The 21,266-nt window shown below is 45.7% G+C and overlaps 1 protein-coding gene across 1 annotated transcript in view; it reads right to left on the bottom strand.

Moving 5' to 3' along the window:
• Positions 1-21,044, bottom strand: part of LOC135508717 (potassium voltage-gated channel subfamily G member 4-like) — a 46,778-nt gene extending 25,734 nt beyond the window's left edge. The window contains exon 1 of the mRNA XM_064928947.1: positions 20,184-21,044. Coding sequence (XP_064785019.1) covers positions 20,184-20,933 — 750 coding nt within the window. The 5' untranslated portion in view covers positions 20,934-21,044. The remainder of the gene's footprint in view (positions 1-20,183) is intronic.
• Between the last annotated feature and the right edge of the window lie 222 nt (positions 21,045-21,266).

Raw genomic sequence — 21,266 nt, 5'->3', positions numbered from 1 at the left:
GGCCTAACACACCCGAACCAATAATGAATGTTTCACTAAGATCCTTAAGCTGAGTGGGGTGTGTTGGGTTTGGGCGCTGCAGGGTGGTGGACCCCGAGGGACAGGACAGGGCGACCCATCTAAACTCAACAAAAAGAGAAAAGTCCCCATTTCAGGACCCTGTCTTTCAAAGATAATTCATAAAAATCCAAATAACTTCACAGATCTTCATTGTAAAGGATTTAAACACTGTTTCCCATGCTTGTTCAATGAACCATAAACAATTGATGAACATGCGCCTGTGGAACGGTCGTTAAGACACTAACAGCTTACAGACAGTAGGCAATTAAAGTCGCAGTTATGAAAACTTAGGACACTAAAGAGGCCTTTCTACTGATTCTGAAAAACACCAAAAGAAAGATGCACAGGGTCCCTGCTCATCTGTGTGAATGTGCCTTAGGCGCGCTGCAAGGAGGCATGAGGACTGCAGATGTGGCCAGGGCAATAAATTGCAATGTCTGTACTGTGAGATGCCTAAGACAGCGCTACAATGAGACAGGACGGACAGCTGATCAACCTTGCAGTGGCAGACCACGTGTAACAACACCGGCAAAGGATCTGAACATCCAAACATCACAGGTTGGTACAGGATGGCAACAACAACTGCCCGAGTTACACCAGGAACGCACAATCCCTCCATCAGTGCTCAGACTGTCTGCAATAGGCTGAGCGAGGCTGGACTGAGGGCTTGTAGGCCTGTTGTAAGGCAGGTCCTCACCAGACATCACCGGCAACAACATCAACTATGGGCATAAACCCACCGTCACTGGACCAGACAGGACCTGCAAAAAGTGCACTTCACTGACGAGTCACGGTTTTGTCTCACCAGGGGTGATGGTCGGATTCGCTTTTATTGTCGACGGAATGAGCGTTACACAGAGGCCTGTACTCTGGAGCGGGATCGGTTTGAAGGTGGAAGATCCGCCATGGTCTGGGGCGGTGTCTCACATCATCATCGGACTGAGCTTGTTGTCATTGCAGGCAATCTCAATGCTGTGTGTTACATTGAAGACATCCTCCTCCCTCATGTGGTAACCTTCCTGCAGGCTCATCCTGACATGACCCTCCAGTATGACAATGCCACCAGCCATACTGCTCGTTCTGTGCATGATTTCCTGCAAGACAGGAATGTCAGTGTTCTGCCATGGCCAGCGAAGAGCCCATTGAGCACGTCTGGGACCTGTTGGTCTCGGAGGGTGATGTCCGGGAACTTACAGGTCAAATAGCTGATGTTTAAAGTTAGTGAGGGAAATATAAGTTTCCAGCTTCAGCGATTTTTGCAATTCGTTCCAGTCATTGGCAGCAGAGAACTGGAAGGATAGGTGGCCAAAGAAGGTGTTGGCTTTGCGGATGACCAGTGAGATATACCTGCTGGAGCGCGGGCTACTGGTGGGTGTTGTTATCGTGATCAGTGAGCTGAGACAAGGCAGAGCTTTACCTAGCATAGACTTTTAGATGACCTGGAGCCAGTGGTCTGGCGATGAACATGTAGCGTGGGCCAGCCAACTAGAGCATACAGGTCGCAGTGGTGGGTGGTATAAGGGGCTTTGGTGACAAAACGGATGGCACCGTGATAGACTGCATCCAGTTTGCTGAGTAGAGTATTGGAAGCTATTTGTAAATGACATTACCGAAGTCGAGGATCAGTAGGATAGTCAGTTTTACGAGGGTATGTTTGTCGGCGTGAGTGTAGGAGGCTTTGTTTGCGAAATAGGAAGCCGATTCTAGATTTAATTTTGGATTGGAGATGTTTAATATGAGTCTGGAAGGAGAGTTTACAGTCTAGCCAGACATCTAGGTATTTATAGTTGTCCACATATTCTAAGTCAGAACCGTCCAGAGTAGTGATGCTAGTCGGGCGGGCTGGTGCGGGCAGCGAACGCTTGAAAAGCATGCATTTGGTTTTACTAGCATTTAAGAGCAGTTGGAGGCCACGGAAGGAGTGTTGTATGCCATTGAAGCTCGTTTGGAGGTTAGTTAACACAGTGTCCAAAGAAGGGCCAGATGTATACAGAATTGAACCCTGTGGTACCCCCATATAGACTGCCAGAGGTCCGGACAACAGGCCCTCCAATTTGACAGACTGAGCTCTGTCTGAGAAGTAGTTGGTGAACCAGGCGAGGCAGTCATTTGAGAAACCAAGGCAGTTGAGTCTGCCGATAAGAATACGGTGATTGACAGAGTCGAAAGCCTTGGCCAGGTCGATGAAGACGGCTGCACAGTATTGTCTTTTATCGATGGCGGTTATGATATTGTTTAGCATCTTGAGCGTGGCTGAGATACAACCGTGACCAGCTCGGAAACCGGATTGCACAGTGGAGAAGGTACGATGGAATTCGAAATGGTCAGTGATCTGCTTATTAACTTGGCTTTTGAAGACTTTAGAAAGGCAGGGAAGGATGGATATAGGTCTATAACAGTTTGGGTCTAGAGTGTCACCCCCTTTGAAGAGGGGGATGACTGCGGCAGCTTTCCAATCTTTAGGGATCTCGGACGATATGAAAGAGAGGTTGAACAGACTGGTAATAGGGGTTGCAACAATGGCGGCGGATAATTTTAGAAAGAGAGGGTCCAGATTGTCTAGCCCAGCTGATTTGTATGGGTTCAGGTTTTGCAGCTCTTTCAGAACATCTGCTGTCTGGAATTTGGGTGAAGGAAAAGCTGGGGGGGTGCGGAGCTGTTGGCCAGGGTTGGGGTAGCCAGGAGGAATGCATGGCCAGCCGTAGAGAAATTCTTATTGAAATTCTCGATTACCTAGCTTCAGAGCAGTGGGCAGCTGGGAGGAGGTGCTCTTACTCTTCATGGGCTTTAGTGTCCCAAAACCTTTTGGAGTTCGAGCTACAGGATGCACATTTCTGTTTGAATAAGCTAGCCTTTGCTTTCCTAACCGACTGTGTGTATTGGTTCCTGACTTCCCTGAGCATGTTAAGGATGCTCTGGATCGACATGTTCCAGTTCCTGACGATATCCATCAACTATGCACAGCAAAGAGGTGTGGGACAACATACCACAGACCACAATCAACAGCCTGATCAACTCTATGGGAAGGAGATGTGTCGCGCTGCATGAGGCAAATGGTGGTACTACCAGATACTGACTGGCTTTCTGATCCAAGCCCCTACCTTTTTTCCAAGGTATCTGCAACCAAGAGATGCATATCTGTATTCCCAGTCATGTGAAATCCATAGATTAGGGCCTAATTCATTTATTTCAATTGAATGATTTCCTGAAATGAACTGTAACTTAGTAAAATCTTTGAAATGGTTGCGTTTATGTTTTTGTTCAGTGACTGTAAGTGTGCTTTGACGCTTGCTTCTCGCTCAGGTCAGAGTTACTACCATAGAGCTTGTGGTGCACAGGTGATAGAAGGCTATTTCTGATAGAGACAGTCAGCTCTGCGGAGATGGAGCGATGCAGGTCTGGTTTACACTGGCCTCTTCTGATTAATGTCCTGGGAGGAATGCTATTAAACATCACATATAATCCCACTCAAATATACTGCAAAGAAGAACATAAACCACCATTCAATTACTCCCTCTGTCTGAGTTGCTGAATTAAATAAAGGAGCATATTTTAGGAGCTTTTCTGGTGCTACAAGGCCATGCAGTTAGGAGACATGAATCAGAGAGATACTTTAGTGTCCTACACACACTGGGCCGCAAAAGTATAAATAACTTGAGAAAAGGCCAATAGTTCTCTGACATAGGAAATAAAATGTTCACTTGGACATGCTGAGAATAGACCTAGTTCTTTGTCCGTGTGATCAAATTATAATAGTTTTTCAATATAATCCAAAGAAATTCTGGGCTCCCGAGTGGCGCAGCGGTCTAAGACACTGCATCTCAGTGCAAGACGCGTCACTACAGTTCCTGGTTCGATTCCAGGCTGTATCCCATCTAGCAGTGATTGGGAGTCCCATAGGGCGGTACACAATTGACCCAGCGTTGTCTGGAGTAGGCTGTCATTGTAAATAATAATTTGTTCTTAACTGACTTGCCTAGTTAAATTGAGCAATTCTTTAAATTCAGCATCATTCTTTCAAGGGAAATGTAGTATTTTTTTCTAACAAACATATCTGTATATATTTGAGGATGTTATGTTTCCCTGAAATAATCCGAATTCATGTAAACATTAGTTTTGAAAACATAGCTTGTCCAGAAAAAGTGTCTCTTGGCACAATTTACACTGGTATGGTATAGGTTGAGCCGCGAGACAAGGTAAGTCAAGCCACCTACACATTTCTGTACTGAATGAAATATTTCTACTACCTTTTTCATGTCTATCTTTATTTCCCAAACACAATTCAACACAATCACAATCACTTTTTTGTCTTTTAATAATTTTGAGCATATTTTAACACTGTACTTTTTTTAACACCTAATATAGGTCAGGCCCTGTTGATACCTTATATCCCAGAGATAATGCCTTGCATTACGCCTGGGAAGAGAACATTTGCTCAACTTGCCATTGGCTCAACTTGGCCATTGGCTCAACCAGTGGCGGTCGGCGCCTTTTAAGTTGAGGGAGGACGATAATTGTTTTATGAATATGGCTTTATTTCTATTATAGCATACTAGATGACTGTCATTCATATTCCATTCATCCAGTTCAACGTTACATCGAAAGCTTTAGACTGCAACATGATACCCAAATTGTCCCCATCCCATCATGAGGTTGCTACAACCTAGCCTATGAACGTAGGTACACACAGGTTGAGAGAAAAAGTTGAGGTGAAAGACAGTGACACATGGTCAAACAGTGACACATTCACCTTGCAAACTCTTGCCTGAATCTAGCTGATCTAGGGTGTACTCATTAGCCCAACAGTTACAAACAACAGTTTCTATTGGCCAAATTCAGCTATGTCTATCCCCGTTTTGTTCCGTTTCCTTCCAATTAAGAAAGGTTTTTCAACAGAATCGGTGCAATGAATACCCCCCCGGATTACATGTAAGCACAGTTCACTTTCATAGCAGCCATGTTGTATTCCTTCTCACATCTACGCGCTCTTCTCCACTCATCTTTTCCCTTCACTTGTGGACTTCAATGCACAACACAAGGCGAAAAAACCTTTCCAAGCCAAACCATATCACAGCTGAACGCTACACACAGCCTACATTGTTGTCACCATATTAGCTAAAGTAACATCATAGTCAACATAGCAAATATAACTTATGTGTTTGTAAACCCGCTACAATCATGTGGTACAGTGTGTAGTTTAGCAGTTACACCGGCGGGCCCGTTTTTACAAATAAACCAAAAACTTACCTTGACTTGGAAGAGTTCCAGTGTTGCATAGCCATAGCCAGCTAACTAACATAGCATCCCGCTCTTTGCACCGGGTGTTTGAGTAGGCTAAACTAGCTAGCTGAATTTGCTAGCTACAGTTAAAGTCGGGAGTTTACATACACTTAGGTACACACACTACTCGCAGTTTTTGCACTGCAGTGCTAGCTAGCTGTAGCTTATGTTTTCAGTACTAGATTCATTCTCTGATCCTTTGATTGGGTGGACCACATGTCAGTTCATGCTGCAAGAGCCCTGATAGGTTGGAGGATGTTGTCATCCATTATTGTGTAAGTCTATGGAAGGGGGTGAGAACCATGAGCCTCCTAGGTTTTGTAATGAAGTCAATGTATCCAGAGAAGGACAGAAGCTAGCTGTCCTCTGCCTACACCATGGTGCTGCCACACAGAGTGCCGTTGAGGCTACTGTAGACCTTCATTGCAAAACAGTGTGTTTTAATCAATTATTTGGTGATGTGAATATATTTAGTATACTTTTATCTAGAAAGGATAACTTTTTTAATGTTTCACTCTTTGTATTTTTATGAAATTTACTGAGGTGGATGGTTCTCCCCTTCTTCCTCCGAGGAGCCTCCAGTGGGCTCAACTTACCCCAAGGAAAACATTTGGACTATATTAGCCCCAAAAAATACAAGGATGCACTTTCATGCTAGGTTTAGGACCTCATATTCAAGCTTATAGAGACCCCAAATGATGGATATAACAAACTTAAAGTATCTACTTTGGTTTAGATGCTCAAAACCCTTAACACAATACATTCATTTGAAAATCATTTGTTTTCGACATTACTTGCTTACCACATTTTCCATATGGTTTCCTAAATATTTGGTCAAATGACTAATAATTTTGTGTATGATTCTCTCTCTCTCTCTCTCTCTCTCTCTCTCTCTCTCTCTCTCTCTCTCTCTCTCTCTCTCTCTCTCTCTCTCTCTCTCTCTCTCTCTCTCTCTCTCTCTCTCTCTCTCTCTCTCTCTCTCTCTCTCTCTCTCTCTCTCTCTCTCTCTCTCTCTCTCTCTCTCTCTCTCTCTCTCTCTCTCTCTCTCTCTCTCTCTCTCTCTCTCTCTCTCTCTCTCTCTCTCTCTCTCTCTCTCTCTCTCTCATACACACACACTACCCTCAATAGCACACTCACACATACACACAGAGTAGAGATGCCTGAGTGAATAGGGTAGTTTGGCCCATGCCACCACGCCAGCCAGAGACAGTGACTAACAGCCCTACTGTGTGAATTAAATATTACATGCCGGCAGCTCCTGCAAGACCAATCTTGCTGGACCTTCTCTAGCTTCCCTCAATTGGAAATATAAATTAGACTGCAGATCTTTTCCATATAGATAGACAAACAAACAACTTCACTCACGTGTACAGTACGTCACACCCTGCTGGCACACAAGCATACACACCACACACACACACTTTCTCTCTATCTCGCTCTCTGTCCAATACTGGGGTCACTGCCAGAGAATACTATGATATGATCGTGAATGTGACTTCTGCCGTGATGATGTGATAGTTTTGCCCATAGAGCTCCAGTGTCTGAGGAAACCACAGTGTGTCAGCACCCGCTGTGGTTACAATGCAGCGAGTTCATTATTAGCCGTGTGTGTGTTAGCTGACATTGGAAGGTCTGGCTGGGCCCAGTTCATTACTTCCCACTGTTGACTGACATTGGGGAGGTCTCGCTGGGCTGACTTTATTATTCCCTGCTGCTATGAGCAGACACAGATGGGAGCACACGCTAAGCTAGGGAACAGACCTCCACAGGCAATCTTCCTGGGGCATTAGTGGCGTGTGTGTCAAAATGAAATTCCATTTTATTGGTCGCATACACATATTTAGCAGATGTTATTGCAGGTGTATCGAAATGCTTGTATTCCTAGCTCCAACAGTGCAGTAATATCTAACAATTCACACAAGTCTAAAAGTAAAAGAAAGGTATTAAGAAATATATAAATATTAGCACGAGCAGTGTCAGAGTCCAGAGTATATACAGTGCCTTCGGAAAGTATTCAGACTCCTTGACTTTTTCCACATTTTGTTACGTTACAGCCTGTTTCTAAAAATTAAATTGATCATCCTTGAGGTGTTTCCACAACTTGATTGGAGTCCACTTGTGGTAATTTCAATTGATTGAGCATGATCTGGAAAGGCAAAAAACAAGCCATGAGGTTGAAGGAATTATGTCGAGGCACAAATCCGGAGAAGGGTACCAAAAGAATTCTGCAGCATTAAAGGTCCCTAAGAACACAGTGGCCTCCATCATTATTAAATGTAAGAAGATTGGAACCACCAAGACTCTTCCTAGAGCTGGCCGCCCGGCCCAACTGATCAATCTGGGGAAAGGGTCTTGGTCAGGGATGTGACCAAGAACCCGATGGTCACTCTGACAGCACTTCAGAGTTCCTCTGTGTAGATGGGAGAACCTTCCACAAGGACAACCATCTCTGCAGCACTCCACTAATCATGGCCTTTATGGTAGAGTGGCCAGATGGAAGCCTCTCCTCAGTAAAAGGCACATGACAGACCGCTTGGAGTTTGCCAAAAGGCACTGAATGCAAAGCGTCACGTCCGGAGGAAACCTGGAACCATCCCTACGGTGAAGCATGGTGGTGGCAGAATCATGCTGTGGGGATGTTTTTCAGAGGCAAGGACTGGGAGACTAGTCACGATTGAGGGAAAAGTGAACGGTGCAAAGTTCAGAGACATCCTTGATGAAAACCTGCTCCAGAGCACTCAGGATTTCAGTCTGGGGCAAAGGTTCACCTTTCAACAGGACAAACACAAAGCCAAGATAAGGCAGGAGTGGCTTTGGGACAAGCCAGAGCCTGGACTTGAGCCCAATCTAACTCTGGAGAGACCTGAAAATAGCTGTACAGCAACGCTCCCCATCCAACCTGACAGAGTTTGAGAGGATCTGCAGAGAAGAATGGGAGAATATCCCCAAACACAGGTGTGCTAAGCTTGTACCCAAGAAGATCGCTGCCAAAAGTGCTTCATTAAAGTACTGAGTAAAGTGTCTGAATATTCATGTCAATGTGATATTTCAGTTTTTTTTTTTTTATACTTTGGCAAAAAAATCTAAAAACCTGTTTTTGCTTTGTCATTATGGGGTATCGTGTGTCTATTGATGATTTATTTTTTATTAAATCCATTTTAAGGTAAGGCTGTTACTTATCAAAATGTGGAAAAAGGGAAGGAGTCTGAATACTTTCCGAATGCACTGTGTGTATATACAGTTGAAGTCGGAAGTTTACATACACCTTAGCCAAATACATTTAAACTCAGTTTTTCATCATTTCTGACATTTAATCCTAGTAAAAATCCCCTGTCTTAGGTCAGTTAGGATCACCACCTTATTTTAAGAATGTGAAATGTCAGAATAATAGTAGAGAGAATGATTTATTTCAGCTTTTATTTCTTTCATCACATTCCCAGTGGGTCAGAAGTTGACATACACTCAATTAGTATTTGGTAGCAAATTGTTTAACTTGGGTCAAATGTTTTGGGTAGCCTTCCGCAAGCGTCCCACAATAAGTTGGGTGAATTCTGGCCCATTCCTCCTGACACAGCTGGTGTAACTGAGTCAGCTTTTTTAGGCCTCCTTGCTCGCACACGCTTGTTCTGTTCTGCCCACAAATGTTCTATAGGATTGAGGTCAGGGCTTTGTGATGGCCACTCCAATACCTTTACTTTCTGGTTCTTAAGCCATTTTGCCACAACTTTGGAAGTATGCTTGGGGTCATTGTCCATTTGGAAGACCCATTTGCGACCTAGCTTTAACTTCGTGACTGATGTCTTGAGATGTTGCTCCGATGTTGCTCCAATTTATCCACATTATTTTCCTCCTCATGAAATCATCTATTTTGTGAAGTGCACCAGTCCCTCCTGCAGCAAAGCACTCCCACAATATGACGCTGCCACCCCCATGCTTCACGGTTGGGATGGTGTTCTTCGGCTTACAAGCCTCCCCCTTATTCCTCCAAACATAACAATGATCATTATGGCCAAACAGTTCTATTTTTGTTTCATCAGACCAGAGGAAATTTCCCAAAGTACGATCTTTGTCCCCATATGCAGTTGCAAACCGTAGTCTGGCTTTTTTAATGGCGGTTTTGGATGGTCTTTGACTATAGACTCAGATGCAAATGTTGCGACGCACAAGGTGAACATAGCAATAGCTAATTCCACTCAAACTCCAATAAGTCAATCTGTTCTAACCATGAAGACAAATGACACATCTCGTCATTGCGAACAATCACTCCACTTTGTGGGGTATATGACCACAAAATGCAACTCAAAGAGGCCATACATGGAAACAGTCCTGGAGGACTGCATAACCCGTGATGCGCTAATTGATTCCGGTTTGACAATATCGCTCATCTCTAATACTTTGTTCAATGATCTCAAAAGGGCTTGCACCCAGCAAAACGTTAGTTAAAAATGTAACGATGCGACACTACACTTCAAGGTTTCACTCAGACTACCTCGTCTCTCACAATGCAATTCATGCTGAAACTACACTTCCAAGACGTATCGCTTGTTCATCCTGTGTATGTTAGCAGCCTTGAAACTGAACACCTGCTACTTGAAGTAGACTGATAGATTGAAGAAACAACCAATTGTGGTCACAGGTAACCGTGCCGTCTCCACTGACCACACTGTCTTCTCCTAACTGGCTGCAACACAGTCATCCACAAGGACTATCTGTTGACAGGACCCCTTGGGAAACAGTCGTTTCAACAGCTCTTGGTGCAGAATCTGACTCAAACAGATACTACGATATCTCGTCACATTCAAGCAGCAAACCTGATTGACTATTCTTGTCATGATTTCGAGCCAGCAGTCACTGTGAGTAAGCAACTTCCATCCTCCTTGGAGTCATGCGATGCTGTTGCTAAGATTAACTTCTCTTGTCCTTTACACATATCCGCATGCGCCCCGTCCGTCTCAGGAAACCAAAAATCAACGCACAGAGTGGACTCTGCTTTCGATTATACATTTTCTGCTTTGAGAGGGACTGAAACCCCTTTCTATGAAACTAATGACGTCAGTCCCACCACTGACCCGATGACTCCCACTGGTGAAACACTGTCGATATCGCAGACAAATATCCTTGTCTCAGTTCGCAGATACTGGAATGGTTGCCACACGTAGACGCTGTGGTGACTGGCAGGCCACAACAGCCACTGAACGTTTTGAAGCACAAACACCAGGAGATTTGGTTGAAAGGTTACAGACAATCTACTAACAACGCGGCTGCTGACAACTCGTACAAAGGGTTGTTTTGTTTGTGCCTTGGACACCAACACCAACCACTGGTGGAGGGAATACTAGCACAAAGGGAGGGGTGAATACTAGGCCAGTGGGGGTGGGGGGGTCGAGACTACGTGCAACACTTTACGAGGCCACCCGATCAGGAAACAAATCAAGGTGTAAATTTCCCCACGAGAACAGAGAGGAGCGGGCCGACAAGTCCCTCAATGGAGATAACCTTAGAATACACCTGAGATATCACTGATGTGTACCACACTGGTCGTAAAAGAAGTCCAGTGGACTTTCCACCTCCAAAAACAAATGGTAACATTCCTTACCATGCATAGTCTCAACTATAATGCAACTAGTAAAATGCTCTAATCATGTGTTCTGATAGGATAACATTTCTGAATGAAATGGTAGGATAGCTGGTCCCCTTGGGTACCAGTACCAATGCCAGCAACGGTCAGTCCGGTCACAGTCAGTGAGAAGGTTAGAGACCGAACAAATTGCCCTTGATAACAGTGACAGAGGAGGTAGTAGTCACTCAGATTGCAACACATAGAAGGGAATCTCCAAAACACTCTTCTGATTGTTAACCTTTTCACACGTACCAACACATGGGTGTGATCATTCTACAGTGGTCCCTGTAGCGTATGATCAAACCGGTGTGATTAGAACGTCCAGTTTCAAATGACTCCACAATCAGCATTTGAGCTGGCCACACTGTTTTTTCAGAAACATTTTTCACAAACACAGTCTTCACAAAGTTATATCCAGAGTGTGAGCAGTTTATTTTTGGATGCAATGTTCAGACATTCACAGAAGTAGCTTCGGCATAACACAATCATCCAAACCGGAAAAATATAGGCTACATTTGTCCTAGCGCTAACTGAGGAAAGATTGACAACACAAGCAGTCATATTTTTATAACACTCAGCTGACAGAAACTACAATATGCTAATAGCAATTACTATTTATAATTAACTTCTTCGGGTTACCCCCCCGTTCTTCTCAATTTCCGCCCAAAGACATACCCTAAACTAACTGCAAGGATATGCATATTCTTGGTATCATTTGAATGGAAACACTCTGAATTTTGTGGAAATGTGAGTTGAATGTAGGAGAATATAACACAATAAATCTGGTGAAAGAAAATACAAAGAAATGAATTTGGCGCCCTCTATTTTCACTGGTAGTTGTCATATTGATCCGGGTATCGGGATTGCAGCCATAACAGGTTTAAGAACAAATGATTTTTACAATGACGGCCTAGGAACAGTGGGTTAAGTCCCTTGTTCAGGGGCAGAATGACAGATTTTTACCTTGTCAGCTCAGAGATTTGATCTAACAACCTTTTGGTTACTGGCCCAACGCTCTAACCATTAGGTTACCTGCATCCCCAATGCTGCCCCAGTGTTAATATTGTGTGTTAATAACGTCTGTCTAAGTTACTGCCTAGATCCACCAGCCTGGACAACCGGACGACGGGTCCGGAACGACGATCCACAGCCTTGACATCCCGTGGCCATTCTTGTGGGGGTCTGCAGCTTGCAGAAATCCTACCAGGGTAAACCACCAGAGGGGGACTGCTACGATGATCCACAAACCAGGACATCCCGTGGTCATTTTTATGGTAAGTTGCAACTTGCAGAATCCTTCCAAGATTGAACCCACCAGAGGAGGACCGTAATGACTGTCCCGTGAGGATCAGGGTGGGTCAGATCAGCTTGGCGGTGGATGACAGTAGCCAGGCCCTCTCTTTCCCCTCCAGTGTGATCCAAAGGAATGACTTTGGCTGTTCCCGCTGAAACTCTAACACGTTCAAAAAGTGAATACTGGAAAAATATTTCTAACATAAGAATGTGGAGAATGTTCAGAGGGGATCTAAAGAAAAATAATGTCCTATTTGTTTTTATTTTGTGATGTCTTTAAAAAGGTTATGAAGGAAATACTGTACATGAAATATGAAAAATGTAGAAAGTATTTTTGTTAAGATTTGAATGTGATTTTAGGAGCCATAAGAGAATCTATCCCTTAAAAACTGTGCATAGTAAGTAGCCGCACCCCGAGTGAGGTCAGAGAGCGTGTCAGACTGACGGAGATTTGGCCAGAGTGCATAAAAGGATTGCCAACAGAGATTAACATTAGAACAGACAATCACTGGTACGGCTGATCAGCTGTTCCAAAGTCAAATATCTAGAAAAGCTCATCTAAGTTGGACCATCCTACTACTCTTCAAATCATCCTACTGTATTACTCTTCTTAAATCACAGTATCTTAATACGCTCATCACCAATGGGAACCATTGGCTAGCTATCTTCCAGAGTGAACAACAGTAGAAAAGGGGAGACCCCTTTCGGAAATTCGGAGCCATACAAACTTGCCGCTGAAAGGCCAACAACCTTCCTAAGGAGGGCTGGTTCCGACAGAGATAAACGGCGAATGAAGGCATTCACACTTAACGTTACATACATTCATGATTTCATACTTAAAATGGGCGGCGGTTTGTGTGCAAAGTATATGATTACTGTGGGAATAGTTCTAAAATGTATCAACAATAAGTGTCCTTTTTTCTCTCTCTTTCTTCATTTTCTGTGTAACAAGCCGCCATATGTTGTCAGTCTATTTGGGACCTATTTCTCAAGTATTATGTGTGTATGTTTATTGTGTGTTATTATTTAGTTAGCTAGTAAATAAATAATTAAACCAATCTGTGTAGTACTGAATCATGAGTAAGTCTAGGGATTTTGCAGATCCTAGAAGATTACGACTGTTCAGAATGATATGATAAGAGGTTATGATTTAATACCTTGACTGTTTGATGGATGTGATAGGTAAAGACCTTTAATTTGTTTAATTTGGGAGATGGTAACTCTTTAAAGAGTTACTCTTTAAAGAATCGCTCTTGTAGTGCCCCACATTCCTAATTGTTACATGATTAATTTAACTTCTTGACACACCCATCCCGTTAGCGGGATCATTTTCGTAACATCCGTTGAATTGCAGAGCGCCAAATTCAAATTAAATTACTAAAAATATTTCATTTTCATGAAATCACAAGTGCAATATAGCAAAACACAGTTTAGCTTGTTGTTAATCCACCTGGCATGTCAGATTTCAAAAAAGCTTTTCGGCAATTTTTGTCAATCTTTCCTCAGTTAGCGCTAGGACAAATGTAGCCTATATTTTTCCGGTTTGGATGATTGTGTTATGCTGAAGCTACTTCTGTGAATGTCTGAACATTGCATCCAGCAAAGTAGCAGCAAAGTAGATTGGTCACGAAATTCAGAAAAGCAATAAAATGAATCGCTTACCTTTGATGATCCTCGGATGTTTGCACTCACGAGACTCCCAGTTACACAATTACATTTACATTTACATTTAAGTCATTTAGCAGACGCTCTTATCCAGAGCGACTTACAAATTGATGAATTCACCTTCTGACATCCAGTGGGACAGCCACTTTACAATAGTGCATCTAAATCATTTAAGGGGGGGGGTGAGAAGGATTACTTTATCCTATCCTAGGTATTCCTTGAAGAGGTGGGGTTTCAGGTGTCTCCGGAAGGTGGTGATTGACTCCGCTGTCCTGGCGTCGTGAGGGAGTTTGTTCCACCATTGGGGGGCCAGAGCAGCGAACAGTTTTGACTGGGCTGAGCGGGAACTGTACTTCCTCAGTGGTAGGGAGGTGAGCAGGCCAGAGGTGGATGAACGCAGTGCCCTTGTTTGGGTGTAGGGCCTGATCAGAGCCTGGAGGTACTGCGGTGCCGTTCCCCTCACAGCTCCGTAGGCAAGCACCATGGTCTTGTAGCGGATGCGAGCTTCAACTGGAAGCCAGTGGAGAGAGCGGAGGAGCGGGGTGACATGAGAGAACTTGGGAAGGTTGAACACCAGACGGGCTGCGGCGTTCTGGATGAGTTGTAGGGGTTTAATGGCACAGGCAGGGAGCCCAGCCAACAGCGAGTTGCAGTAATCCAGACGGGAGATGACAAGTGCCTGGATTAGGACCTGCGCCGCTTCCTGTGTGAGGCAGGGTCGTACTCTGCGGATGTTGTAGAGCATGAACCTACAGGAACAGGCCACCGCCTTGATGTTAGTTGAGAACGACAGGGTGTTGTCCAGGATCACGCCAAGGTTCTTAGCGCTCTGGGAGGAGGACACAATGGAGTTGTCAACCGTGATGGCGAGATCATGGAACGGGCAGTCCTTCCCCGGGAGGAAGAGCAGCTCTGTCTTGCCGAGGTTCAGCTTGAGGTGGTGATCCGTCATCCACACTGATATGTCTGCCAGACATGCAGAGATGCGATTCGCCACCTGGTCATCAGAAGGGGGAAAGGAGAAGATTAATTGTGTGTCGTCTGCATAGCAATGATAGGAGAGACCATGTGAGGTTATGACAGAGCCAAGTGACTTGGTGTATAGCGAGAATAGGAGAGGGCCTAGAACAGAGCCCTGGGGGACACCAGTGGTGAGAGCGCGTGGCGAGGAGACAGATTCTCGCCACGCCACCTGGTAGGAGCGACTTGTCAGGTAGGACGCAATCCAAGCGTGGGCCGCGCCGGAGATGCCCAACTCGGAGAGGGTGGAGAGGAGGATCTGATGGTTCACAGTATCGAAGGCAGCCGATAGGTCTAGAAGGATGAGAGCAGAGGAGAGAGAGTTAGCTTTAGCAGTGCGGAGCGCCTACGTGATACAGAGAAGAGCAGTCTCAGTTGAATGACTAGTCTTGAAACCTGACTGATTTGGATCAAGAAGGTCATTCTGAGAGAGATAGCGGGAGAGCTGGCCAAGGACGGCACGTTCAAGAGTTTTGGAGAGAAAAGAAAGAAGGGATACTGGTCTGTAGTTGTTGACATCGGAGGGGTCGAGTGTAGGTTTTTTCAGAAGGGGTGCAACTCTCGCTCTCTTGAAGACGGAAGGGACGTAGCCAGCGGTCAGGGATGAGTTGATGAGCGAGGTGAGGTAAGGGAGAAGGTCTCCGGAAATGGTCTGGAGAAGAGAGGAGGGGATAGGGTCAAGCGGGCAGGTTGTTGGGCGGCCGGCCGTCACAAGAAGCGAGATTTCATCTGGAGAGAGGGGAGAAAGAGGTCAGAGCACAGGGTAGGGCAGTGTGAGCAGAACCAGCGGTGTCGTTTGACTTAGCAAACGAGGATCGGATGTCGTCGACCTTCTTTTCAAAATGGTTGACGAAGTCATCTGCAGAGAGGGAGGAGGGGGGAGGGGAGGAGGATTCAGGAGGGAGGAGAAGGTGGCAAAGAGCTTCCTAGGGTTAGAGGCAGATGCTTGGAATTTAGAGTGGTAGAAAGTGGCTTTAGCAGCAGAGACAGAGGAGGAAAATGTAGAGAGGAGGGAGTGAAAGGATGCCAGGTCCGCAGGGAGGCGAGTTTTCCTCCATTTCCGCTCGGCTGCCCGGAGCACTGTTCTGTGAGCTCGCAATGAGTCGTCGAGCCACGGAGCGGGAGGAGGACCGAGCCGGCCTGGAGGATAGGGGACATAGAGAGTCAAAGGATGCAGAAAGTGAAGAGAGGAGGGTTGAGGAGGCAGAATCAGGAGATAGGTTGGAGAAGGTATGAGCAGAGGGAAGAGATGATAGGATGGAAGAGGAGAGAGTAGCGGGGGAGAGAGAGCGAAGGTTGGGACGGCGCGATACCATCCGAGTAGGGGCAGTGTGGGAAATGTTGGATGAGAGCGAGAGGGAAAAGGATACAAGGTAGTGGTCGGAGACTTGGAGGGGAGTTGCAATGAGGTTAGTGGAAGAACAGCATCTAGTAAAGATGAGGTCGAGCGTATTGCCTGCCTTGTGAGTAGGGGGGAAGGTGAGAGGGTGAGGTCAAAGAGGAGAGGAGTGGAAAGAAGGAGGCAGAGAGGAATGAGTCAAAGGTAGACGTGGGGAGGTTAAAGTCGCCCAGGACTGTGAGAGGTGAGCCGTCCTCAGGAAAGGAGCTTATCAAGGCATCAAGCTCATTGATGAACTCTCCGAGGGAACCTGGAGGGCGATAAATGATAAGGATGTTAAGCTTGAAATGGCTGGTAACTGTGACAGCATGGAATTCAAAGGAGGCGATAGACAGATGGGTAAGGGGAGAAAGAGAGAATGACCACTTGGGAGAGATGAGGATCCCGGTGCCACCACCCCGCTGACCAGAAGCTCTCGGGGTGTGCGAGAACACGTGGGCGGACGAAGAGAGAGCAGTAGGAGTAGCAGTGTTATCTGTGGTGATCCATGTTTCCGTCAGTGCCAAGAAGTCGAGGGACTGGAGGGAGGCATAGGCTGAGATGAACTCTGCCTTGTTGGCCGCAGATCGGCAGTTCCAGAGGCTACCGGAGACCTGGAACTCCACGTGGGTCGTGCGCGCTGGGACCACCAGATTAGGGTGGCGCGGCCACGCGGTGTGGAGCGTTTGTATGGTCTGTGCAGAGAGGAGAGAACAGGGATAGATAGACACATAGTTGACAGGCTACAGAAGAGGCTACGCTAATGCAAAGGAGATTGGAATGACAAGTGGACTACACGTCTCGAATGTTCAGAAAGTTAAGCTTACGTAGCAAGAATCTTATTGACTAAAATGATTGAAATGATACAGTACTGCTGGAGTAGGCTAGCTGGCAGTGGCTGCGTTGTTGACACTACACTAATCAAGTCGTTCCGTCGAGTGTAATAGTTTCTACAGTGCTACTATTCGGGGGCTAGCTGGCTAGCTAGCAGTGTTGATTACGTTACGTTACGTTAAAAGAACGACAATAGCTGGCTAGCTAACCTAGAAAATCGCTCTAGGCTACACAATTGTCTTAGATACAAAGACGGCTATGTAGCTAGCTAGCTACGATCAAACAAATCAAACCGTTGTACTGCAATGAAGTGAAATGAAAATGTGATACTACCTGTGGAGCGAAGCGGAATGTTGACCGGGTTGTTGAAGTTTAATTCGGTAGACGTTGGCTAGCTGTTGGCTAGCTAGCTAGCAGTATCTCCTACGTTAAGGACGACAAATAGCTGGCTAGCTAACCTCGGTAAATTAAGATAATCGCTCTAAGTCTACACACTCTAAACTACACAATTATCTTGGATACGAAGACAGCAAAGACAACTATGTAGCTAGCTAACACTACACTAATCGAGTCGTTCAGTTGAGTGTAATAGTTTCTACAGTGCTAGTAGACGGTAGACGTTAGCTAGCTGCTGGGCAGATAGCAGTGTAGACTACGTTAGGACGACGAAATACGATAATTACGCAATTATCTTTGATACAAAGACGGCTATGTAGCTAGCTAAGAAGAAATTGCTAAGATTAGACAAATCAAACCGTTGTACTATAATGAAATGTAATGGAAATGTAATGAAAAGTTATACTACCTGCGGACCGAAGTGTAGATGCGACCGCTCGCTCCAACCCGGAACAGGAACAATAAATGTTCCTTTTGTTCAATAAAGATTATTTTTATATCCAAAATACCTCCATTTGGTTGGCGCGTTATGTTCAGAAATACACAGGCTCGAGCAGTCACGACCGGGCAGACACAAATTCCAAATAGTATTCGTAAAGTTCGTAGAAACATGTCAAACGTTTTTTATAATCAATCCTCAGGTTGTTTTTACAATATATAATCGATAATATTTCAACCGGATTGTAGCTTCTTCAATAGGAGAGAGAGAGAATATGTCTGCTCCACTCTGTTGGCACATGCAAAACGCTGCTGGCACCCAGCCATCCAATGACGCGATGTCTTTCTCGCTCATTTTTTCAGAATAAAAGCCTGAAACTATGTCTAAAGACTGTTCACACCATGTGAAAGCCATAGGAAAAGGAATCTGGTTGATATCCCTTTAAATGGAGGGAAGGCATGAAATGAAACAGAACTTTCAGGAAAAACAACACTTCCTGGTTGGATTTTCCTCAGGTTGTCGCCTGCAATATCAGTTCTGTTATACTCACAGACAATATTTTGACAGTTTTAGAGTGTTTTCTATCCTAATCTGACAATTATATGCATATTCTAGATTCTGGGCCTGAAAAATAGGCAGTTTCATTTGGGTATGTTTTTCATCCAAACATCAAAATACTGCCCCCCCCTACACTCAACAAGTTAATCAGGTAACAAGTAAACATAGTTAGTTGATACGATAAATAACAGTCATCAGATTAATGAAAGTAAAGTCATGACAAAGTGATATGATCTTTAACTAGTCTCTCAAAGCACTTCATGTTGACAGAAGTGAGTGCTACGAGGCGATGGTCATTTAGTTCAGTTACCTTCGCTTTCTTTGTGACAGGAACAATGGTGGACATCTTGAAGCAAGTAGACTGGGATAGGGAGAGATTTATAATCTCCGTAAACACTACAGCCAGATGGTTTGCACATGCTCTGAGGACGCGGCTAGGGATGCTGTCTGGGCCAGCAGCCTTGCAAGGGTTAACACGCTTAAACGTCTTACTCAATTCAGCCACAGAGAACAAGAGCCCACAGTCCTCGGAAGCGGCCCGCGTCGTTGGCACTGTGTTATCCTCAATAAAAGGCAAAGTAAGGGTTTTGCCTTTCTGGGTGCAAGACGTCGGTGTCCGCGACGTGGCTGGTTTTCCACTTGTAATCCCTGATTGTCTGGACTCCCTGCCAACATCCCCTATACACTTCCTGATGAACTCAGTCACCGTGTCAGTGTATACGTCAATGTTATTCTCAGAGGCAACCCAGAACATATCCCAGTCCGTGTGTGTGTGTGTGTGTGTGTGTGTGTGTGTGTGTGTGTGTGTGTGTGTGTGTGTGTGTGTGTGTGTGTGTGTGTGTGTGTGTGTGTGTGTGTGTGTGCGTGCGTGCGTACGGGAGAGAATGTGTCAATGTGTGTGTGAGAGGGAGAGTGTGTGTCAATATGTGTGTGAGAGGGAGAGTGTGTGTCTGTGTGTGCGTGAAGGACAGCGTGTCCTGCATGCAACTTTTGATGGTCAGTGACTGAAAGACCAATTTAGCTGCATTATACTGTATGCAGCCAACTGAGAAGGATATGAATCAGTTAAAACGCACACAAACACAACAAAAACTATACACATACTGCACACACACACGCATGCATACACACACACGCGCGCACACATACGCACACACACACACACACCTGACATTGGGTGCAGGGTAATAAAGTGAGAAGTAATTTCAGAGCTTGTTCATGCCCTGTTTGTGCTATGGACAGCAAATTGATAATTGTTGTTAATGGACATACTGTCTTTCAGAATAAATCTGATGTGAGGATGAATCACTGTGGCTTTAAGCAATGTCCTTAATCACATGGAATCACGAGTCCAAGGAAAACTAACCTGTCGAGGAGGCCCCAAACACACACACACACACACACACACACACACACACACACACACACACACACACACACACACACACACACACACACACACACACACACACACACACACACACACACACACACACACACACATACATAAACGAGACACACTCCAGTGAGGGTGACAAATGTAAGTTACCTTGGTGGATATTTCTAAAGCTACAGCCTTAACGGCGATATGGAGGTCATTGTTAATGTTTTGGGGGTTGCGGGGGATTGGCCTCACTCACCCTGTCCTCCTCCTCCCTGAGGTCTGGCATGGTGCTGATACACAGGCTGATGACGGTCACTGCTACCATCACCACCGACAGGCAGGCAAAGATCTTTCCTGGCAGGCCAGACTGGGGATTCTCCACCATATCCCTCAGCTGGTTCATGAACTTGCGATAGCGTGTCTCCTCAACTGGGGGGCGCAGCATGGCGTGCCTCTGCCTTTGCTCTTCCTCCTGCCGCTCGTGTTCCTTCATCTCCTCAATGCGCGTGTACATCTTCCTCTTGCAGCAGCGCTCCATGTAGGTCATCTCTACGCCCCAGTAGAGCAGCTCATCATGTAGCGACAGCACACACATCTCCCTCAGCATGCGCAACTTCCCCGCCGCCAGAAAGTTGAGGATGACGCGGAAGGCCGAGGGGCTGCGGTCAAAGAAGAACTCTCGCCGTGTCTCGTCGTAGTCGTCACACACGCCGGCAATCTCCTCTGGGCTGCTGAGGCCACAGAGCCGTCCCAGCCGGGTCAAGGGAAACTGCTCCAGCGTGCTCCAGGGAAAAGTGTAGCGGTTGCCTCCCACGTTGATGACCGCTAGTAGACCGTGGTCCACCGACAGTAGGTCCTCTGGTCGTCTGATGAACTGGGCCCTCTGGTAGTAGACACCCTTGACCGTCTCCGTCTCAGGGATCTGGGTGAAGATGGCATCGAGGCTACTATCATCGCTGGCCGAGAGGTTGCTGAAGTCGTGGTTTGCATTGCTGATGATAGGCATGGCGGCATCGGGGTGGGTGGCCGGCTGGGCTGGTCACACTGGGGGCTCAGTGGCTGGTCTTGGTGTTGGGCATCCCGGGGCTGGGGATAAGGTGAGTCCCTTCAGGCTCTGCAGAAGGATCAAGTGGGTCCCAGGCTGGTGGTGTCACGCAGACACTGAGAGAGAGAGAGAAGAGAAGACATTAAATCTCAGTTAGACTGCAGTGGTGTAGAGGCTCCTCCTCATCTACAGTACATCCCTAGTCCAGAGACTGACATCAGTGACTCCGTAATGGATCAGAGCTCAGTACTGCACTGTCAAATGAAATACAATTGTATTTGTCACATGCTTCGT

This window comes from Oncorhynchus masou, chromosome 22 (genome assembly GCF_036934945.1).
Source record: "Oncorhynchus masou masou isolate Uvic2021 chromosome 22, UVic_Omas_1.1, whole genome shotgun sequence".
Classification (NCBI taxonomy): domain Eukaryota; kingdom Metazoa; phylum Chordata; class Actinopteri; order Salmoniformes; family Salmonidae; genus Oncorhynchus; species Oncorhynchus masou.
This window is presented reverse-complemented; position numbering and strand designations above follow the sequence as displayed.